The sequence below is a fragment of the Hordeum vulgare genome, chromosome 1H (assembly GCF_904849725.1).
Source record: "Hordeum vulgare subsp. vulgare chromosome 1H, MorexV3_pseudomolecules_assembly, whole genome shotgun sequence".
Lineage (NCBI taxonomy): Eukaryota > Viridiplantae > Streptophyta > Magnoliopsida > Poales > Poaceae > Hordeum > Hordeum vulgare.
Window position 1 is genome coordinate 183643808 of NC_058518.1, and position 25190 is coordinate 183668997.

Genomic DNA, 25190 nt, shown 5'->3' on the forward strand with positions numbered 1-25190 from the left:
ATGGTCCGGAGGTAAAGATTTATATATATAGGAAAGTGGTATTTGGGTTCCGAAAATGTTTCCGGTTTTTCTGGTAGTGTACCGGGAGTGCCAAAAGTGTTCCGGGGGTCCACCAGGAGGGGCCCACCCACCCGGGGGGGGGGCACATGTGCCTGATAGGTGGTGCACTAGAACCTCGTGGGCTGGGAAGGCGACCCCTAAAGGGCCCATGTGCCCAAGGTGGTAGGTGGGGGTTTCTTGGAGAGGAGGGAGTCTTCACTAGGTCTTCCACCTCCCTTGTGGGAGGTGGACTCTTCCCCACCTTGGCCGGTCGACCCCTCCTTCGAGGAGGGGCTAGTGATAAGCCCCACCTACCCCTCCTCATATAAATAGAGAGGGAGAGGGAGGGCAGCACCACCCCAAGCCATAGGTGAAACCCTCCCTCTCTCCCTAGATCCGTTTCTCTTCTAAAACTCATCTGCGGCAGTTTTCAGCGAAGCCTTGTTGAGATTGATCCACCATTGCCACCACGCCGTTGAGCTGTCAGAGAACTCATCTACCTCCTCGCCCTCGCTTGCTGGATCAAGGAGGTGTTGAACGTCACCGAGTTGTACGTGTGCTCAACGCGGAGGTGCCATACTGCCATCCGTTCGACACTAGATCAAGACAGACCGTGGTGGGATCGCAGACGGATTGCGATTTGGATGGCGAAGATGTTCGACTACATCAACCGCGTTATATACGCTTCCGCTTAGCAATCAACAAGGGTATGTTGATGCACTCCCCCTCTCGTAGATGTTAGTCTCCATCAATTGATCTTGGTGAGCGTAGGAAATGTTTTGTTTCCCATGCGACGTTCCCCAAGAGTGGCATCATGAGCTAGGTCTATGCGTAGATGACATCACAGGTAGAAAACAAAGGAGTTTGTGGGTGTTGATATACAGACTGCTTCCCTCCTTAGTATTTTCTTGATTCAGTAGTATTGTGGGATGATGCGTCCCGGACCAACTTTACTCGTCCACGTATGAGAGACCGGTTCCATCGAGTGACATGCAACTTGTTGGATAAAGATGGCTGGCGGGTGTGTGTCTCTTCCACCTTAATTGAATCGGATTCGACAAAGGCGGTCCTTGTAGAAGGTTAAATAGAAACTAGTGTATCACCATTGTGGCTTTGCATAGGTAAGAAGCGTTCTTTCTAGATACCCATAACAACCACGTAAAACATGCAACAACAAATTAGAGGACGTCTAACTTGTTTTTGCATGGTATGTTGTGATATGATATGGCCAAATACATGATGATATATATTTTATGTATGAGATTATCATGTTGTAATAGTTAATATCGACTTGCATGTTGATGCATATGGAAACCAGCACGAGCCATAGGGTTGTGTTTTATTATTGTATGGCCTGCATGTCAATCATTAAGCTCTATATAATGCTTTACTTTACCGTAAACGGTAGCAATAGTAGTAGAAGCAAGGTTGGCGCGACAACCTTGATGGCAACATGATGATGGATTTCATGGTGTTGTGCCGGAGACGATGGAGATCATGCCGGTGCTTTAAGATGGAGATCAAAAAGCACAAGTTCATGTCCATATCATGTCACTTATGGTTTGCATGTGATGTTAATCCTTATTTTTGCACCTTGTTTTGCTTAGGATGATGGTAGCATTATAAGGTGATTCCTTACTAAAATTGCAACATAAATTTGTGTTCTCCCCGAGTGTGCACTATTGCAAAAGTTTGTCGTTTCGGGACACCACGTGATGATCGGGTGTGATAGACTCTGCGTTCACATACAACTGGTGCAATACAATTTTGCACATGCGGAACACGGGTTCAACTTGGTGATCCTAGCATGTAAAGACATGGCCTCAGAACACAGGAGATCGAAAGGTCAACATGAGTCATATATTAGATATAATCAACATGGAGATGTTCACCATTGAAACCACCTCATCTCATGTGATGATCCAACAAGGGTTGGTGGATTTGGATCATGTTACACTCGAACAACCCGAGGAATGTTGAGTTGAGTGGGAGTTCTTAAGTAATATGATTAATTGAACTCATTATCATGGACATAGTCAGAATGTCTTTGCAAATTATGTTGTAGATAAATAGCTTGCATTGTAGCTCCCCTATATTTTTATACGTTCCTAGAGAAAACAAAGTTGAAAGATGATAGTAGGAATTATACGGACTGGTCCATAAAACTAAGAATTGTCGTGATTGCTGCATAGAAGGCTTGTTTACTTAACGCACCACTCGGTGGGCTACCTCCAAGCGTCGGCTGTGGATGTTGCGTACATGCAACATACAAGTTTTGATAACTACATAATAGTTCAGTACGTCATGCTTGTCTTAGAATTGAGGCTGCAAAATGTTTTGAATGTCACGGAGCATATAAGATGTTCCAAGAGTTGAAATTACGATTTGAGGCTCGTGCCCGTGTTGATATGTATGAGACCTCCGACAAGATTCTTTGTCTGCAAAATGAAGGAGAAAGCTCAATCGGTGAGCATGTGCTGAGATCGTCTGGGTGCTACAATCACTTGAATCAAGTGGGAGTTCATCCTCTAGATGAGATAGTGATTAACATAGTTCTCCAAAGTCACTGCCACGTAACTACTGAGCTTCGTGATGAACTATAACATACCAGGGATGGAAAAGATGATCCCTGAGCTATTCATGATGTTTAACACCGCGAAGGTAGAAATCAAGAAAAAGCATCAACTGTTGATGGTTAGTAAAACCACTGGTTTCAACAAGGGCAAGGGCAAGAAGGGAAACTTCTAGAATGACAATTCAGTTGTCGCTCCAATGAAGAAACCCAAGGTTCAACCCAAACCCGAGACTAACTACTTCTATTATGAGGGGAACGGTCACTAAAGCGGGACTGCCCTAGATACTTGGTAGATAAAAGGCTGGCAACGTCAACATAAGTATATTAGATGTATGAGTTATTGATGTATAAATTACTAGTATTCCTAGTAGCACCTGGGTATTTGATACCGGTTCAGTTTCTAAATGTTGGTAACTCGAAACAAAAGCTACGAAATAAGCGGAGACTAGTTAAACGCGAGGTGACGATGTGTGTTGGAAGTGTTTCCAAGGTTGATGTGATCACCATCGCATGCTCCCTCTACCTTCAGGATTAGTGTTTAACCTAAATAAATGTTATTTGGTGTTTGCGTTGAGCATGAACATGATTAGATCGTGTTTATTGCAATGCAATTATTCATTTAAGTGAGAGAATAATGGTTATTCTGTTTACGTGAATAATACCTTCAATGGTCATGCACCCAATGTGAATGGTTTATTGAATCACAATCGTAATAATACACATGTTCACAATATTGATGCCAAAAGATACACAGTTAGTAATGATAGTACCACGTACTTGTGGCACTGCTGCTTAAAGTCATATTGGTATAAGACGCATCTATAAACTCCATGCTGATGGATCTTTGGACTCACTCAATTTTGAATCGTTTGAGACATGCAAACCATGCCTATTGGTGTAAACGCATGAAGAAACTGCATGGTGATGGATCTTTTGGACTCACTTGATTTTGAATCACTTGAGACAAGCAAACCATGCCACATGGGCAAGATGACTGAAGGTCTCATTTTCCAGTGAGATGGAACAAGCAAGTGACTTATTGGAAATAATACATTTTGGTGTATGCAGTCCAGTGAGTGTTGAGGCACGCAGTGGATATCGTTATGTTCTTACTTCACACATGCTTTGAGTAGATACATGTGTATTTACTTGTTGAATCACGAGTGTGAAATATTGAAAGGTTCAAGCAATTTTAGAGTGAAGTTGAAGATCATCATGACAAGAGGATGAAATGTCTACGATATGATCGTAGAGGTGAATATCTGAGTTGCGAGTTTCGTATACATTCAAGACAATGTGGAAATTGTTTCACAATTCATGCCACCTGGAACACCATAGAGTGATGGCGTGTCCGAACGTCGTAGCTATGCCCTATTGGATATGGTGCATACTATGATGTCTCTTATTGATTTACCACTATCGTTTTGGGTTATGCATTAGATACAACCACATTCACTTTAAATAGGTAACCATATAATTCCATTGAAATGACACCGTATGAACAATGGTTTGTCAAGAAACCTAAGATGTCGTTTATTAAAGTTTGGGGGTACGATGCTTATGTGAAAAGGCTTCAGCCTAATAAGCTCGAACCCAAAGCGGATAAATGCATCTTCATATGATACCCAAAAAAGTTGGGTATACCTCCTATCTCATATCAGAAAGCAAAGTGTTTGTTGCAAAAAATGGGTCCTTTCTCGAGAAAGAGTTTCTCTTGAAAGAATTGAGTGGTAGGATGGTGCAACTTGATGAGGTTACTAAACCGTCACTTCAACTAGAAAGTAGCAAGGCGCAGGAAGTTCTTGTGACACCTACACCAGTTGAAAAGGAAGCTAATGATGGTGATCATGAAGCTTCAGATCTAGTTACTACCAAACCTCGTAGGTCGACAAGGACATGTACTACTCGAGAGTGGCACGATAATCATGTCTTGGAGGTCATGCTGTTGGACAGCAATGAACCTACGAGCTATGGAGAAGCGATGGTGGGCGCGAATTTTTCAAATGGCTAGAGGCCATGAAATCCGAGATAGTATCAACGTGTGAAAACAAAGTGTGGTCTTTGGAAGAACTACTTGATGGTCCTAAGGCTATTAAGTACAAATGGATTTTTGAAAGGAAGATAAATGATGATGGTAAATGTTACCATTTAGAAATCTCGGCTTGTCACAAAGAGGTTTCCGACAAGGTCAAGGAGTTGACTATGAGGAGACTTTCTCACCCACAGCGATGCTAAAGTCTGTTGGAATTATGTTAGTAGTTGCTGCATTTTTTCAATTATGAAATATGGCAGATGGATGTGAAAACATTGTTTCCTTGATGGTTTCCTTGAGGAAAGGTTGTATGTGATACTGACGGTCGAATCTCAGACAAGTAACAGACCGCTGAACAAAGGAAACTGCATACAAGATTGATTGAATCCTTGGCATCGTGGTTCGACCGATGACGATCTTCGTGGAATATGTTGGAACCAATATAGGCACAGGTCCTTTTGTTGGTTATTGACCGGAGAGGTGTCTCGGTCATGTCTAGATGATCCTCGAACCCGTAGGGTCCGCACACTTAACGTCGGTGATGCTAGAGTAGTATCGGGATATGTATGTTGGTGAATGAATGTTGTTTTAGAGTCCCGTATGAGATCTTGGACGTCACGAGGAGCTCCAAAATGGTCCGGAGGTAAAGATTTATATATGGTTAGTCATATTTTGGGTACCAAAAAAGTTTTGGGTTTTACTGGTATTGTACAGGGAAGCTTCAGGAAGGTTCTGGAAGGTTTTCGAGGGTTTCGGAGGAGTCCGGAAGGGTCCCTCTAGACCATATGACTTGCATGGGCTGTAAGGGGGCGTCCAAGCCTTGTTGGGCTAGCCCCGAGGGCCCATGCGGCTAGCGGGTGGAAACCTTGAGGGGCAAGGTACCAAGGAGGTGCCTTCGGGAGGGAGGACTCCTCCCTCTTGGCCGTCGTCCCCTCCCTTGGTGGAGGGCTTAGGGCTATGCCCCCTCCTCCCACTCGCCTCCTATAAATAGTTGAGGGGAGGGGAGGGCTGAATACATCAAGTAAGTCCTCTCCCTTGAGGCAGGCCTCTCCCTCGTGTTTCTCCCATTCTTCATCGTGCGCAGTTTCAGAAGCGTTTGGCGAAGCCCTGCTAGGATTGCTTCACCACCATCTCCAGCACGTCGTCATGCTGGTTGAGATATCATATAGTTCTTGTTCCTCTCTTGCTGGATCAAGGAGAAGACGTCATCGAGCCACACGTGTGCTAAACGCGAATGTGTCGTCTGTTCGGCGCTAGATTGGGATGGATCGCGATTGGATCGTGAAGACGTACAACTACATCAATCGCATTATATACGCTTCCGCTTAGCGATGTACAAGGGTATGTAGATGCACTCCCCCTCTCGTAGATGTTGATCTCCATAGATTGATCTTGTTGAGAGTAGTACATTTTTTATTTCCCATGCGACGTTCCCCAACAGTGGCATCATGAGCAAGGTTTATGCGAGGATAACATGCACAAGTAGAACACAAAAGAGTTTTTGGGCATTGATGTTCAGATTGATTATTCCTTAGTCTTATTTTGATTTGATGGTATTATGGGATGAAGCGGCCCGGACCAACCTTACTCGTCCACATACGAGACACCGGTTCCATTAACTGACATGCAACTTATTGCATAAAGATTGCTAGTGGGTGTTTATCTCTCCCACTTTAGTTGAATTAGGTTCATCAAAGGCGGTCCTTGTAGAAGGTTAAATAGAAACTTGAATATCACCATTGTGGCTTTGCGTAGGTAAGAACGGTTCTTGCTAGTCACCCATAATGGGCACACAAAACATGCAACAACAAAGTAGAGGATGTCTAACTTGTTTTTGAACAATATGTTATGATATGATATGGCCAAGAACATGATGAGATATATGTGATGTATGAGATGATCATGTGTTGTATAGATTATCACGACTTGCATCTCGATGAGTACGGCAACCTGCAGGAGCCATAGGGTTGTCTTTAATTATTTGTGCCTTTTTTCTTTACTTGATTGCTAAGAGTTAGCAACCGTGGTAGAAGCATAGTTGGCGCGACAACCTCAATAGCGACACGATGATGGGGATGACGATGATGGAGATCATCGTGTCATTCCGGTGACGATGGATATCATGCCGGTGCTTTGGAGATGGAGATCAAAAGCACAAGATGATGATGGCCATATCATGTCACTATTATGATTTGCATTCGATGTTAATCCTTTTATGAATCTTATTTTCCTTAGGACCACAGTAGAATTATAAGACGACCCCTCACTAAAATTTCAAGATAAAATTGTGTTCTCCCCAAGTGTGCACCGTTGCGAAGGTTCGTCATTTCGAGGCACCACGTGATGATCGGCTGCGATAGACTCTACGTTCGCATACAACAAGTGTAAGCCAGTTTTGCACATGCAGAACACTTGGGTTAAACTTCACAAACCTAGCATGTACAGACATGGTCTCGGAACACACAAGGCCGTATGTTCACCATTGAAACCACCTCATCTCACGTGATGATCAGACTTGGCTTGGTGGATTTGGATCATGTCACACTCGAACAACCTGAGGGATGTTGATCTGAGTGGGAGTTCTTAAGTAATATGATTAATTGAACTCATTATCATGAACATAGTCTAAGTTCTCTTTATAAAGCATGTTGTAGGAAAATAGCTTGCACTGTTCCTCCCCTGTATTTTTGATGCGTTCCTAGAGAAAACTAAGTTGAAAGATGATAGTAGAAATTATGTGGATTGGGTCCATAAAGTGAGGATTGTCCTCATTGCTACACAAAAGGATCATGTCCTTGATGCACCACTTGGTGTGCCCCCCTCAAGCGTCATATGTGGATGTTGTGAACATCTGATAGACGCACTTTTGATGACTACTCGATAGTTCAGTGTGTCATGCTTTACGGCTTAGAATTGAGGCTCCAAAGATGTTTTGAACGTAACAGAGCATATGAGATGTTCCGAGAGCTCAAATTGGGATTTCAGGCTCATGTCCGTGTTGAGAGGTATGAGACCTCCGCCGAGTTCTTTTCTACAAGATGAACGTGAATAGTTCAATCGGTGAGCATGTGCTCAAATTGTCTGGGTACTACAATCACTTGAATCAAGTGGGAGTTGATCTTCCAGATAAGATAGTGATTGACATAGTTCTCCAAAGTAACTGCCACCAAGCTACTGGAGCTTTGTGATGAACTATAGCATATTAGGGATGGAGAAGATGATCCCTGAGCTATTCGCGATGTTTGACACCGCGAAGGTAGAAATCAAGAACGAGCATCAAGTGTTGATGGTTAGTAAAACCACTAGTTTCAAGAAGGGTAAGGGCAAGAAGGGGAACTTTCAGGATGACAAGCCAATTGTCGCTCCACTGAAGAAACCCAAAGTTGAACCCAAACCCAAGACATAGTGCTTCTTTTATGAGGGGAGTGGTCACTCGAAGCGGAACTGCCCTAGACACTTGACAAATTAGAAGGCTTGCAATGTGAATAAAGGTATATTTGATATACATGTTATTGACGTGTGCCTTACTAGCGTTTGTTGTAGCCGCTGGGTACTTGGTACCGGTTCAGTTGCTAATATTAGTAACTCGAAATAGGAGATGCAGAATAAACAAAGACTAGCTAAGGGAGAGGTGTCGATGTGTGTTGGAAGTGTTTCCAAGGTTGATGTGATCACCATCGCACGCTCCATCTACCTTCGATTAGTTTTAAATCTAAATAAATGTTATTTGGTGTCTACATTGAACATGAACATTATATTGATTTTGTTTATTGCGAGACGATTATTCACGTAAGTTAGAGAATAATGGGTTATTCTATTTACGTGAATAATATCTTTCATGATCATGAACCCAATGTGAATGGTTTATGGAATCTCGATTGTAGTGATACACACGTTCATAGTATTTATGCCAAAAGATACAAAGTTAGTAATAATAGTACCACTTACTTGTCGCACTTCCACTTAGGTCATATTGGTATAAAACACATGAAGAAAATCCATCTTGATGGATATTTTTACTCACTCAATTTTGAATCGTTTGAGAAATGCGAACCAATCCTATTGGTGTAAAATGCATGAAGAAACTACATGGTGATGTATCTTTTGGACTCACTTGATTTTGAATCGCTTGAGACATGCAAACCATGCCACATGGGCATGTTAACTGAAGGCCTCATTTTCTAGTGAGATGGAATGAGCAAGTGACTTATGGTAATCGTGTCTTGAAGGTCATGTTGTTGCACAACAATGATCCTACGTGCTATGGAGAAACGATGGTTGGCCTGGATTCCGACAAATGGCTGGAGGCCATGAAATCCGAGATAGGATCCATGTATGAAAACAAAGTGTGGATCTTTAAAAAGGAAGACATACGATGATGGTAAATGTCACCATTTGGAAAGCTCGACTTGACGCAAAGGGGTTTCCGACATGTTCATGGAGTTGACTACGATGAGACTTACTCACCCATAGCGATGTTAAAAGTCTGTTGGGATTATGTTAGGAGTTGCTACATTTTTAATTATGGAATCTGACAGATGGATGTCAAAACATTGTTTCCTTAACGGTTTCCTTGAGGAAAGGTTGTATGTGATACAACCAGAAGGTTTTTTTCCTATCCTAAGGATGCTAAAAGGCATGCGAGCTGCAACGATCCATTTATGGACTGGTGCAAGCATCTCGGAGTTAGAATAAGCGCTTTGATGAGTGATCAAAGCTTTTGGTTTATACAGTGTTTATGAATAAACTTGTATTTACAAGAAAGTGAGTGGGAGCACTATAGAATTTCTGATAAGTATATGTGGTTGACATATTGTTGATTGGAAATGATGTAGAATTTCTGGAAAGCATAAAGGGTTGTTTCAAAGGAATTCACAAAGGAAAAACCTGGATGAAGATAGTTAAAATATTGGGCATCAAGATCTATAGAGATAGATGATGACACTTCAAAAAACTTTCAATAATGACATACGTTGACAAGATTTTGAAGGAGTTCAAAATGGATCAGTCAAAGAAGGAGTTCTTGACTGTATTGTAAGGAGTGAGTTTGAGTAAGACTCAAAGCCCGACCATGGCAGAACAAATTGAAAGGACGAAGGTCGTCCCCTATGCCTTAGCCGTAGGCTCTATAGTATGTCATGCTGTGTACCGCACCTGGTGTGTGCCTTGCCATGAGTCTGTCAAGGGGTACAAGAGTGATCGAGAAGTGGATTACTGGACAGCGGTGAAAATTTTCCTTAGTAACTAGTAGACTAAGAAAACGTTTCTTGATTATGGAGGTGATAAAAGGGTTTATCATAAAGGGTTACGTGGATGCAAGCTTTGACACCAATCCGGATGACTCTGAGTAGCAAACCAGATTCGTATAGTGGAGCAGTCATTTGGAATAGTTCCAAGTGAAGCATGGTAGTAGCATCTACAGTATGACATAGAAACTTGTATAGTACACACGGATCTCAATGATGCAGACCCATTGACTAAAACCTCTCTCACAAGCAAAAAAAGATCAAACCCCAGAACTTATTGGGTGTTAATCACATGGTGATGTGAACAAAATTATTGACTCTAGTGCAAGTGGAAGAGTGTTGGAAATATGCCCTAGAGGCAATAATAAATTCGTTATTATCATATTTCCTTGTTCATGATAACCGTTTATTATCCATGCTATAAATTTATTGATTGAAAACTCAAATACATGTGTGGATACATAGAAAACACAATGCCCCTAGTGAGTCTCTACTAGACTAGTGCGTTGACCAAAGACGGTTAAGGTTTCCTAACCATAAACATGAGTTGTCATTTGATAACGGGGTCAAATCATTAGGAAAATTATGTGATAGACAAGACCCCACCGTAAGCATAGCATCTGATTGTATTAGTTTATTGCTACTTCTTCATACATGTCAATGTATCTGTTCCTATAACCATGAGATCATGCAACTACCGACACCGGAGGAATGCGCTGTGTGTATAAAACGTCACAATGTAACTGGGTGACTATAAAGATGATCTGTAGGTATCTCCGAGGGTGCTGTGGAGTTGGCATGGATCAAGACTGGGATTTGTCACTCGATATGACGGAGAGGTATCTCGGGGCCCACCCGATAATGCAATATCGCAATAAGCTTGCAAGCAATGTGGCTAAGGAGTTAGTCACATGATCTTGTATTATGGAATGAGTAAAGACACTTGGCAGTAACGAGACTAAACTTGGTATGGAGATACCGACGATCGAATCTCAGGCAAGTAACATACCACTGAACAAAGGGAACTGCACACGGGATTAATTGAATCCTTGGCTTCATGGTTCGACCGATGAAGTTCTTCGTGGAATATGTAGGAACCATTATGGGCATCCAGGTCCCTCTATTGGTTATTGAATGAAGAGGTGTCTCGGTCATGTCTACATGATGCCTGAACCATGAGATGTAAGACTTGAGTCACAATGCAGCGAAGATCGTTTAATCCTACCATGGTAGGATGTTGGAGCTCTTGGCATATGATTTGTATAACTTGGCTGGCGAGGAGGAGAGAGGGACACAATGAATAATTTGGTTGAAATATCTAGTCGAGGAGACAAAAATATGATTTTTTTTCATGAATAGCAAGACTTGCAACTTTTGGGCTTGGCTACACTTACAATACTTTATGAACATCCAATATCAAATAATTTTTTAATTGTGATTGGATATGTTTGCCCTTCATATAATTTTCTATTGATCCATATATGTATGCCTAATGGAGGCACCTAAACCTGTAGTGGACATTTGATGTATAGGGTTGGATGACAGGGTTTTGCTAGCACTACCAATGGAACATGTCTGTAGAAGTTTAAGGTGTCCATTTTTATGGTCAATTTTGGATATGCCCTTAGACATCTTGTGTGACCCTTCCTCATCCTAATATTCTTCTTCTCTAATATTCTTGGAGGGCAACTATATAAGGAAACAAGACAATAGTTGCGACTTACAGGTCGTTTTGTAGAGTGGCCACCTAAATGAATTTACAAAAAATATTATTTCTAAGGACCAATTTTATAATCTTAAAATATTTGCACTTGGTCCATTATACAATTTTTCTCCTACATGGCTCTACCACTCCCTAACATCATATACAAGAAGCAAAATTCATGTTCACAAGAACTTATATTAAATGATGAGATACCACATCTAATCCAACCAAGTGATTAACATAAACAAGAATCTGGTTCATGTTCACTAGGACTTGAAGTATAGTTGTTCTTTAAATCCCAATTTATATGAGAACTATGAAAAGTGTGGCATTGTAGGTATCTGGGCATGCAGTCACACACCACGTCTGACTATTAAACGTGCTCCGATAGAAATTCTTACGGAAAGAGTTTCTGTTTTTTAAAACTAACAATCTATGCTGGGAAACAACATCAGTACACAGTATGACAACACGAGCGTAAATATGGTACTCTGCATATTCGGTCTCTATATGATAAGATTTCAACGACAACTACACAACTAATATGTAAGGCTTTCTGATACAAAATCACAATAATAAATAAGTACTTCATATTTCTATTTCAATGACATCCATTATGTGCCACCTAAAGTACATCTTAACAGAGGAATTTGTGGCTAATAATTTGTCCCATGGAGACCAAAGATGGGGAGAAAAATAACGGATTGAGTACTTCAATTTTAAGTTTTAGTACCAAAAGTCCAATTCTAGATGCAACCACTCGCACATGATGACCATTGGATAGTGTGAATCATGCACGTAAAATGCACAGATAACAATTGAGAATAATAATTTAACATTCCTAGTATGCAAGAAACATTACCTGGTTAAAGGGGACACTAATGAATATAGACATTAGACCAATCAAGAGTAGCAATAAAATCCATTGCCCCGTTGGAAAGTTATCAACAATGTCTCTCGGATCTGGCTCTTCACCAAGTGACTTCGCCACAACTGAGGTCATTGATACGATGTACAAAGCACATCCACCTAGAAGAAGGAAAATAAAAAGCACAATCGTCACTACAAACTGCAATATGACATCATTTCTGTCCAGTAGTCATTGAGTGGTTTAACAGTACTGTACATGATCGAAAATTAGTAGACATGTAAGCATACAACAGAAAAACTCGGTATGGTTACCAAATTTGGAATCCTAACTTGTTGTATATCCAAAATATGGAACAAAAATATGGAACCAATCCTAACTTGTTCCCATAGGTGTGTGGGTTCAGATTAATCAAGTTAGAATAAAACTATATCTACATGCAGTTACATATTAAATAAAACAAATCTAATTTGACCCGTGTACATTCTTGTAGCATGGTGACGTTGTCGTAGCTCCCCCTAGCAACCACAAACGTGGCATATTTTGTGTACCCCTTCTAAGAAAGGGTGTGCCTAGGACTCAACTGACTGAGTCTTAACGAAGTCTCACTCGAGTGATGTCATCATAGTTGTTTTTCTACGAGTGAAGCGACTTGCTGATGAAATCGGCAAAAAAAAACGTTGCGTCGAGTTTGCAAGCAACAACAACTGAGGCCACAATTCCCTTGACTAAATAACACATCCGTGAATGGCAGATGTCGTGACCGGTGAGACGACACATTATGAATGACGAGGGCAGATGTTGTGACCGGTTAGACGACATCTTGTAGCCAGCAATGATCAATGCTGCAACAAGCGGAAAAATACGTTGCAAACAATGTGACAAAATACTAAGACGTCCATTGGACTATGCTTGACCCAACAGGAATCTCAATGCAGAAATTCAATGGTGTTGATTGAGACTTGGTTAAATCTTAGTCGACTAACTTTTAGCAAGCCCGCTCTAAAAATTATGCATGCGTGTAGCTACAGAGTGCTTTAGTAGCCAAATTAGCAAAAGCTTAGCTATAATCCTCTATCTTCTATGCACTACCTCCAACCTCAAAGCACATATAGTAATGCTATTTTAGCAATATGCCACATAGAATAAATGTTAATGTAAAAAGTACATAAACAAAACAAAGAAACACTATCCTCATCATAGAAATGATTGTTCAAATGAAATATAAGAGAATTCTATCCATTAAAGGAGTTGGCATATTTTTACTAGACCTTAACTTAGTTAAGGTTCTGGTCAAAATATACTTCTGTATGCATGAAAACATTCTACAAAATAGCACTTCACTTATGGGTGATCAAAACTCTGCCCAGATAGGCAGATCGCCCATTAGTTGTGATAAATAAACCACTAGCAAGTACCTAACACATCACGTACACCCAGAAACAAAAGAATGTCCCTGAAATGCGGTATCCAAACCATCCCAGATGGCACCGGATCAACCAACTTGCAGTGATACCTCCTTGCATCGATGCCAACTAGGGTTCCTTGTCGACACAGCCTCGCAGAGTAGAGTTGGTGTATGCACACATGGATGCTATAACATATAGAAACCCTAACATAGGTATTGACCTTGAAAAAGTAGCACATGACATGATGGACATCGTAGAGGCGATGGATAATCACAAACTCAACCTCACCACAATGGTTGAGGTTGAAATGAGTGACGGGATTGTCTTGGCAACTTCCAGGATGTGCCATGCTCCCATATCTTGAGCAGGTAATGATGGGGTGGACTAGATCCTGGACTAGAGTGACATTGGGGACGGGGTAGTGATTGAGAGCCTCAACAGGTGGAGATAGCAGTGGTGGAATGCTTGGGTGGAAGACACCAAATTTGGTCCTTAACGAGCATGAGGGTGCCTGATCATATTTTAGCTCAATACCACCATAGCCCCTCCATAGCCCTCACCTCCATGTAACACTGTTATTGTAGAGTATCACCAGTTAATGTGCTTTGGGAAGATGTAGATTAAATGAAGAAGGGAGGGTTTGGAAATTTAATAAGGTGGCATTGACCACCGGTTTAGAGAAAATGAAAATGGGGAGAACACAATGATTGAAATTTAGAGGGCTTTTATATGGCAAATGTTGTAAGTCTAGTCTCTAGTGGGATAATTTACCGCTACTGATAGACCAAATTCAGGCCTTCACAATTGTGCATCACACTACTAAATAGCTAGAATTGGGCCTATGAGGAGTGACAACATGTTCTACTTTGATATATCATCACTCATATACAATAAATTAGGCCCATTAGTTGTAAGTTCTTGGCAAAACTCAGTGATGCGTAGAAATTGTCATTAACAGCAGAATGTCTGCATGTTATAGTTCTAGGTACCATTTAGAGGCCATATATTTCAATCCGTGGTGACTAATTTGGGTAGGACGCTTTTTGGTAGTGGAGTATTAATTGCAAGATATGACACTTAGAGATAATATACTCTATAACATGTTTTCTCTCTTGCCTATATGATATGGAATGCATAGATAATACCATATTATAAACTATCATACATTCCCCGACATAAAACTCCTTAAACACTCCTACCATATCATGTAGAATATTACACTAGCAAGGCCTACAAATTCTACACATTAGTGTCCTCTTAATCTATTGAATTGTAGGCATATTTTAGTAACAACCTCTTGCAAATGATGTGCTATCCTCTGCCTGGCAAACTTCATCTAACAATACCATAGAAAACCCCATTGTTGATTGTCTCGTGTCTCCATTCCTAACACACATACATGCGCCATCTTTATTCATTGCATTACACTAGCATCTAGCCCCAACCTATGAACCAATACGTACACAAGAGTAGCGAATTATAATTTTAGAAATCTAGATCTATTTTCTAACTCGAGTAGCCATGATCCCGCAACAATACTACTATTGGATGTTTGAAAAAATAAATCAATTTCTAAGAACATTAGAAGTGAGAAAGATATAAATTGCTTTCATTACCCAACCACTTATGCGGTTGTGTTAGTTAGTTTTTGCCATATCACCCGAAATCATGTTCAATGGACTCTAAATGTTGATATTCTGATTAGGAAAGTATTCTCCATGGAGATCATGTCCCCCTGCCGCCATCAATCATCCCCTTTGATTCTCTACATTGTCTTTATAAAATCACAACTATTGTCTTCCTAGTGCTATAAGCTAGAATTAAATTCTTGATCATGCCAATAATGCCATGATCATCTCCATGTTTATTCGGTGATACTGATGCAACCTTGCTTAAAGCAATGATAAATTTTCCCTTGTGTCTAGTCTCACCAATAACAATCGAAAGATATCGATTTAATTGGTGAGATGCCAATATGTAAATTGCATAATGTCCTGGCACAATTTGAACCATAAAGTGTTAATTTCCCGACAAGGTATACTAGCCTATATCTCCCTGCAAAGGGTTAAAAAATAATGGTTGTGGCAAAAACTTCTACCTCACCATGCATGTCTTCTCACCTTAGTTTCAAGGACCAGCCTCGTGATGTTAATGTTAAGTTCCTAACCAATCTATTTCCTCGCAAGCCTCAAGGCGAATAAAGGCCCCTTTTAATGATTATAATAAAAGGGGTAGATGCTTAATTTTGGTCGTGGTGTCGCAACATCTCTAACGATAAATGCAAGGTTAGTTAGGCCAAAAACCTTTGCGACATTGTAATCCTCTACCTTGAGAAATTTTACCCATCTGATGGTTTGATATGAATAGTCCTCCTTGCACAAGCCCTCACAATGTTTGGAAAATTGTCATGATGAGTCAAATTATCAGCTCTTCTCTCCTTCAACGTGCATGACCATGTGAGATAGAGAAAATCCATATCTTTATCCAAGATAGAAAGTTCCAAACACAAAATCTATGTCCCGTCCCATAGTTTCTAGTTTTAAATTTCAAGTTGCAAAACAAAACAACTAAACTACTACAAGATGGATTCCACTGTGTCTTACATCTCACACATCATTCTTTATTTGCTTCCTTTGTTCCCACATATGTAGTTACTTCTCATTTTCTCAAAATTAAATTCTTCATTCACAAACTTGGAAGATGCTAAAAGGTGACCTTGTTGGGCTCGAGAGGTAGATTGAAGTGTGAGTATGGTGTCACTAAATTAAAGGACCTTCCTTTCATTTCAAAAAACTTTGAGGGTCACTAACCTTAACGACCTTACATTTTTGTCCATCTTGTAGTCGGGAGGATGAACGTGTTTTCACGATATTCGGATCTACTATTTATCTATCTATTACTGATTTAGTGTGGGTATTTGCATCTTTAAGATTTGGAAGTCCATGTGTTGGTGCACAAGTACCGGGAGAGTTAAAGGATGAAATGTGGAGAGTCTTGTTGAATAAAAACACCAACAAGGTATAATCATGTAACATTACCTAATGAACATGCCTCATTCTCAAAATTTATTCTTTTAGTTGTGTTTCACCTGTCACCTATATGGTTGCATTGTGCAATTTTTATCACTACTGATGTGTTGGTGTGCACTACATGCATATTTTCTGGTAATTTCTCATGTACATTGAATACCCCAGCTATTTACGTCTAGAAGCTTTGTTGACCACTAGGTTTGTAACTTATAGAAGTTTAACAAGAGGTTGTTTCTTTACCGTAAGAAATTTGAAGTTCGTCGATAGTCAATTTTTTTCTCTTAACAAACTCGGTTTTTCTTTGTTTTATGATTTTTTTGTATTGGCAATGGCTTGAGGCTCCACAAAACCGGAATATGGTTGTACACTAGCTAGAAGGGTTTGAGCCGAAAAGTTACCTTGAGACGCCATCGATATCTTTTTTCAAATAGGATGGTTAGCCTTGTTTGTGCATCAACCAACCCATACTACCATTTACTAAATAGAATCAAATCTCAAGTATGAATAATATCTCGCAATTGATGTGTTGGTTGTTATTTAGGTTTCTCTTAAATGCCCTTCACAACCACATTCCAATCCATTTATATGACCTTTCTCTAGTCTGTGTTGGTATGAGGGACTAGCTGTGGTCACTATCATTGTTTGTAATCATATATAAGTATTTTTTGGTTCAAGAATATATGTTTGTTCAACAAGTGGTTTTAGTTTTCAGTCTAGGTCAATCGAGTGTGTGTGTGTTTATTGTAATTGGTGGCCCTGATAAGGCATTAGAATTCTAGGTCATCGTTTTATGTGTGAAGAAGCCTGAGTGTTGATGTTGCTCCCCCTTTAAGAGCGACAGTAAAAATGGGGGGCTTTGAGTGGTCCTTATTTTTTGTAAAACTGAATGTTGATGGATCATTTGATCATGAGAAACTTAGGGTTACAATCAGACCGGTCCTCGGGGAGGATAAAGGCAAATTCATTGCAGGGGGAATGGGAAGATAGACCCTTGTGCAGATGTCATGACCACTGAAGCTTTGAACCTCGGATTCGGATTATCTCTTGCACAAAGGCCATGAAGAGCAAATGATATTTTACAAGAATGACGATGGCGTTTTTTGACTACTTTATCATTTTGCATGTGAATTTCCTATTTATTTGTTCAAACATTGTAACAAAGAATATAATTAGGAAGCACATGAACTGGTTAAGTTGGCTACATTTTATTTGACTTCTAATTGGCTAGAGGAACCTCCCAATGAAATTGTAACCCCCCTCATAGATAATGTATCTATTATTTCTACTCACATATATGCACGTGCATTACAACGAGGGAGATATTAGAATGTGTACAAAAACAACATTTGAATGGTGCCATCGACACGCAAGTACAAGCCAAGATTTGGATAAAATGTATATCATTGAGAAGTGATCAATTTGCTTCTATCTCAAAACATCAAGACTAGTTGGACTTGGGAATATTTAATTGGAATCCAGAAATCGTAGTGCTTCGCTCTTTAATCATCAACATGCAACACTATTTACAAGTGCATCCCTTTATAGTAGGTCGACTAAATTCAAGATGTTTGCGGTTTATTCTTTATCAATGCCGGTTGGACTCAGGGATATTTAATTGGAGCATTTTTATTTTTTAAGGCTAGTTATAGTGAAGAGTAACTTAGACTAATGGCATGCATATGTGAAAGTGCTTTGGCGCTCTCAGTGACTCAGCCCACTCGAATCTCCTTATTCCATTGCCTTTGGATTCCACCTCTATATTAGAGAGTATGAATTCTACACCATGCATATGTGTCAATGTCGATGTCAAACCTGACAAATCTTGGGTTGGGGTACAAGCTGCGGATCTTGAATCGGTGGATAACGATAGACAAAGGAGACAATGTTTACCTAGGTTCGGGTCCTCTTGATGGAGGTAAAACCCTATGTCCTGCTCTTGTTTGTATTGATGGTGGAGTATCCAGTACAGAGTTGATCTACCCCGAGATCGTATGTTATGGTCTAAACCCTAAGAAAAATGATCTTAACGTGACCTATGAACTAGTGCCCTTCAGTTTATATAGATACCAGGGGTACTAGGACTTACACAACATTGATTACATTATGGAGGAAACATGATGATTACCATGTGGGTGTGGGTTGCACGTCTTCGGAAGAGTCCGTTGTGGATACATCGTCGCCTTATTTATCTCGATTCCAGTAATGATAATATGTCAACCCAGGAGTCCGACCCATAGAAATAGGTAAGCAGCCCGAGGACCCCTTAGTCTCGGCCTCCCTTAGTAGCCTCCGGACTAGCCTCCAACACCATCGTCTTGACCTCCAGCTGCTTCATGCGTCCAAAGTCTCCAACTTTCGGGGCGAGTCCTTACATTGTGGCTCATCAAGACTAATGACCCACTATGGAAGCGTGGTTCGAGATAATCTTTATTGACACGTTCCATTACGGAGACCGTCTCCCTATTTTCTAGGGATATGGTTTATGATTTGGGTTATCCCACGCGCACATAACCACATGATTTATTGGAAAATGGCGAAGTCCACGATGCAGTACAGGGGCATTTGGTATTTGAGTAACTAATAAAAGGAAAACCGCCAACACAACCTCCTTACACTTTCCAAATCTCAAATTTCCGTTTCCATTCCCAATCCTCACACCTCCAGCCTTCAAGCTCTCTCCTTATGCCAATCCCCTCGAACCTCTTCCCTAGTCCGGTCATGGCTAGCTTGGGATCGAAAGGAAAGTGGAAGCACTACTGTGTCACTAAGGAGGCCATCCTAGAGTTGAAGAGTGCCGCCAATTTGTCGGGAAACATCATCCACCGTGCTACGAAGAAGGGCGAGATCATCCCTATGCCCAGAGAAGGTGAGAGGATGGTTTTTATTCCCCATTTTGTTCGGGGCTTGGCTTCCCTCTCTAACCCTTTGTACGGGGCGCAATGTTTTACTATGGGTTAGGTTTCCATGATCTCCCCCCAAATTATTTTTTGCATATCTCGGCCTTCATCATAGTTTGTGAGGCATGTTTGATGGTCCAGCCCCACTTTGGCTTATGGATGAAAGTCCTCAATGTCAAGCCAAAAGTAGTAAATGGCAAGCGGGGAGACTATGGGGAAGAAATGATTAGCAAGCTCCCCCTAGTTCAATGGATGAAAGGGACCTTCATAGACACCTTCAGGGCATGGCAAAAGGAATGGTTCTATAGCACTGAGCCACGTGTGCGGAAGGTGTTGCACCTCCTGTATTCAGATCTGGTCCTCCCATCCGACTATTGTCCACGACGGAGAAGTCACTCGATTGGGGGGAGGGTGAAGAGGTGAAGGCATTGGAAAAATGCATCTCCATATTGCTGGAAAAGAAAATCGAGTTGACCAATGTAGTTCAAGTCATGCTACATTGCCGCCTCCTCCCTTGTCAACATCGGGCTACTATGACGTGGTCTTACAGTTTGGGAGACCCGTCCGTTGTGCACAACTTTTTCTACATTGCCCACAAGAAATTATGGAAGGTGATGTTATAGCCGCAGAAGACTTGACCAGCTGAAAAGGAGGATATCGACATTAATGTTACTAACCCTTCTAGACCGGTAAGATTTTATCATGTATTTGATTTGTTATTCTTTTAACAAGGCTCTCATCTCTCTTTTCCTCCACATTCACAGATTTGGCTGAAAAAGCCCCATCAGATCAACTATCTGATGCTCTTGCCCGAGGACCCCATGATGGCCTTATTGACATCCATGCTAGTCAAGAAGTCGTACACGACTCTAAAGGAGAAGGAAGAAAAGAAGAAGGAGAAGAAAAGGCCCGAGAGGGTCTTCGGTCAAAAGGACCTTCGACACCAGGTCTGAAGACGCGCTCGCTCCCTCTCATCTAGAGGAAGAAGAGGAAGAAGACAGGGAGGAGAGTGATTCCTCCCACACGAAAAAAGAGTGGCGTCCGAAGACGTCAAGGGTGATACGGCTCCCTCTGCCCAGAAGAGACAATGCAGGACCCTCGTGGCCCTGTTCGATGATGTTTCAAAGTCCGACTAGGAATCCAAGGATTTTGAAAGGGTTCCTCAAATGACCCTGAGGGTAAAGCCCCGAGCGCAAAGGTATGGATGTGAAAACCCAAACATCCTGTCATATTGAGATTCTGTTGTTGACGGTTAGGCCTTCTTTCCATATTGTATCCCTCCATGTAATTTCCCCACCGATCGAATTTTGAAGTGGGTCTCCTTGCTGGCCAACCTGGCGGGAAGTGGGACTAGTTCACACAACATGCCTCCCCCAGCCATCGAGGAGATCGGGGTGGTGGTGTCTCTATAGACTCCCCAGAACCAGAAACCAATGTCGGGGGTGATGATATCATGGCCGAGGCTTACATCTAGCCACTAAAGACCAGGAGGACGAATCCCTCCTCTCAAGCAAAGAAGGAGTGCCCGGACCATCCAGGTCTTCTGCGAAGACAATTCTAGAGACATCTCAACCTCCCGAACCATCTATACCATCTTCTTCGAGAGGAGAAACTACAACGCCGCACCCGGAGCGGTCCACAATAGAGCAGCCCCAAACCAGGTGGCTGGTCATGATGGAGGAGGGTCTAAATGACTCTTCCATCCGTGAAGAACACTGCACTCTTCTGAGTGTGATTCTAAAAAGTATTCGATTTGTTGATAACGGATTGAAGGAGGCTTTGGACTGCCTGCTCATAGGCTTAAAGGTAGTTCACAAACTCTTTTTTACAAAGTAATTGTATTTTATGGGTTTATAACAAATCCCTATATTTAGTAGCCCCAAGCCGTGTGTGAGTATGAAAAACTCATGCGGGGGTCGATGTAGTGCGGAAAACACACCCATTTAATTGTAAAAGTGAGCCGTAGCCCCCAAGACTCTCGTAGGATGATAAAAAGAACCTAGCAAAGATTCAAAAAATCTGATAACTTAGGATACTAACATGCATTTCTGCAGGCCTCGTCTTCGGCAGCAACCTCCAACTCCGTAGAGTTGGCGGAAATGTATCAGAAGGTTAAGATCTCCGAGGAAGAGCTTGACCTTATTAACGAGCGGTTTGATGATGCACAAGGTAAGTTCGAACTGGATTATTAACATTAATTTTCTCATAAAAGTGAGGTATTCTTATGTGTACCCTTAAATGTGAATTATTTGCATGACAACTATAGCTGCTGCGGTGGAGGTCGAGAAGCTCAAGGCCGAGTTGAACCAAGCAAGGCAAGAGGCTGCCAAGCAGAATTCGGCACCCAAACAAGCGGCTGCAGAACTATTGACGGTGAGGTATGTCGGTGGCAAGCACGAGGCCAGGGTCACTGAGGTGCCAAGAGAGCTCAAGGATGCCATCTCTAAATGTGCGCTCCTTGAGTAGAAAAATAAGGAAACATCTTCCTAGTTGTCCTCCGCAACCGCAACGCTTTAGGAGGCGCGGAAGGAGGCACACAAGCATCATAAAGAGATCCACCAAATCAAGCAAACTACAGATGGTAAGAGATACTTACTGTAGTGTGTTTTTGGCAGAAAAAAGTTTGCATTGCTTACCCGAGCATGACAATCTCCACGTCGGTTTGCGAACCTCTCAAAGAGTGTAGTAGATGCCTCAAAGCATTATGCGTCCGAGGACAGGGATACTGATCAAAGGCTATTCTTGGCGCAATTCCAAGCCCCAGAGAAACCTCTCCTTGTCTTCGATCACCTGAAATGGCTGATGGAGCTGCATCGGATGACAGAGCAAGCAATGAAGGATCTTTGTGTCACGCTATGGCCAACAAAGTCGCTGCCGAGCAGCTACTTTGGTCTGGTGCAGAAACTGATTGTTGTCGCACCCCATATTGATATCGTGAATTGCTCCATCTAAACAGAGGGAGCTCAGATGGCTTTCCCAAGGACAATGATGCACTGGGCGAAGGTGAAGCCCATCGAGTTGACTACCACATGTCCGCCGCCTGGAAAGGAGCATAGACGCCCAAGCGATATTTTTTCAACGTCATGGATGGTGCTCTGGTGATAGAAGCCCAATGTTCCAAGGATGTAATCATTAAATGAAAATAATATCTTGTATGAATGTTGAACCTTTGTACAATACAATGCTATGTTGCCTTGCATGGTATACCATGTCTTACATTGTTTAATTTTGACTCTTGTGCGGCTATTTTAACTTTAAAGTTTCCACTCATCGGCTTGAGCCCCCTGATAGATGCTATCAGGGTTTTTTTTTGGCTTTCGCACTTTTACCCTTAGCCAATGTATTTGTGCCCGGAGGTGGTAGTGCGGAAGGAAACAGGGGAATTAGACTACGTGGCTTTAATTATTTCACTTAACCATAGGAGCTTGACCGCGGGGACTAGTTAAGAGCCCCCTTGTAGTTTGTGATGTTCGGACATACCGAGGTGTAAAAAACCATTATCACTTGGTTTGTATTACTTCAAACCATTTGCATAACGCGATGAACCTCTAGCGGCTCTTAGTTTAGTACTTGTCATCGTATCGGAGAGCAGTTCTTGCTTATTATGACAGCCAATTTTCGGTTTTCCCCGCCGAGGTACTTGACATGACGAGCTAGAAGTAGAATTGCAGCGGTTCTCCCTTTACCCTTTTAGCCGAACAAGCGGAATGTAAAGGGTTAAGCACAGGAGTCGGGCAACCCAACTATTTACCCAAGACATAATTCGGAATCGATGCATACAACGCAATATCCAAGACGCCGAACACATGTAATACAATATAGTGTGGGAATTATGCTTAGGGCAAACATGATAGCCAAGCCCCTAGTCGATTAGCCATTCACATCTAACATGTGTCTCAAATAGGCTTGTGCTAGTGTTTAAAAGAGAAAAAGGTAAAAATAAGTAAAAATGTTATACAACGTGAATGATTGCCAATAAACCATAAGAAGTGATCTTTATTTTTGATTAACTCATGGTTTCCATCTGTACAATCCGAAATGCCCATGCAACTCTTATGAATATTTAAAATAAATTTATTGAGGAAAGGTTTACACGGGGTCTCTCGTGGATGGCTTGATGTACTTTACGGTGCCCTGCTGCACGTGTGCGCATTTGCTTTTCGGGAAGTACTCCTTTATAGGGGAATAGTTGGCGAGCGGACCTTTGACAGAGGCGGTCTGGAGAAGTCGTCGAGGTGTGGATAGCTTGAAGCAGAGTTGGTCCTTTATGGTACCTGAATTTGTTCGAGGATGTGTAATGACCATAGTTCGATTTAGCCGAATACTTGGTCCCATGTAGTCAATCTGCATAGCTGCCCATGGTATTTTAAGGGCAAAACTGTACCTTCGAGGCACGTATTTTGCTAGTAGCAACGTCCTACTGTGGGGAGCGTATCCCTATTTATTCCGAGCATGAGAAGGATTCAAGAACCATGGCGGGACTCGGGCTCATTTATTTTCCCATTGTTCCTTAACGATGAGCCAGGACTTTGGCATCATATTGCTGGCTTGTACTTCGTTACCACAGCCACAATGTGTTCTTATGTTTGGAGGGATCACTCAGTGTTACCATTGACGGTAATAACACCCTTGGGTATCAACATCTTCAGCTTCGGGTATGCATAATGGGTAAAGACATTAAATTGAGCAAACGTCGTATGGCTGAGGAGTGCATGATAACCACTACGAAAAGGGACAATGTTGAAGATCAAGTCCTCGTTGTGGAAGTTGTCGGACGAACAAGACACTACTTCCAAAGTTATGGTGCCCGAGAAGTGGGCCTTGATGTCAGGAATTATTTCTTGGTGGTGTTACTTGGTTTGATCCTTGATGGATCGATATCCATTTTTCTTACTATTTTTGCGTAAATCAGATTGAGGCTCCTGCCGCCGTCCATCAGGACTCTAGTGTGATGGTACCCATCAATAATGGGGTTGAGTACGAGGGCGGCCGAACCCCCGTGTCGTATACTGACCGGATGATCCGTGCGGTCGAATGTGATCGGACATGCTGACCATGGGTTATAGTTCGGAGCTACTATCTCTATGGCGTATACGTCATGAAGTGCTTGTTTCCTCTCCGTTTTTGGTATATGTGTGACATATATCATGTTCACGGTTTTCACCTCATGAGGAAGTTGCTATTGTCCTCCATTGTTCGACCGACGGGGTTCTTCGTCATCCTTGCTACGAGGATTCTTGCCCTCGTCCTTGGCTATATTTTTGCTAGCCTGTTTGATTACCCAATAATTACAATTGGTGTGATTAGTGGGCTTATTCAGAGTGCAATGGATGTGGCAGGACCTCTCTAGTGCGGTCGGTCCATCTCGATTCCTCTTAAAGGGTTTCTTC

At 41.7% G+C, this 25190-nt stretch overlaps 1 protein-coding gene across 1 annotated transcript in view; it reads right to left on the reverse strand.

Annotated features, from left to right (window-relative positions):
• The window catches only part of LOC123428271 (probable metal-nicotianamine transporter YSL3), a 116894-nt gene that overhangs the window by 75718 nt on the left and 15986 nt on the right, over positions 1-25190 (reverse strand). The window contains exon 2 of the mRNA XM_045112466.1: positions 12460-12626. Within this exon, the coding sequence (XP_044968401.1) occupies positions 12460-12626 (167 nt within the window). The remainder of the gene's footprint in view (positions 1-12459; positions 12627-25190) is intronic.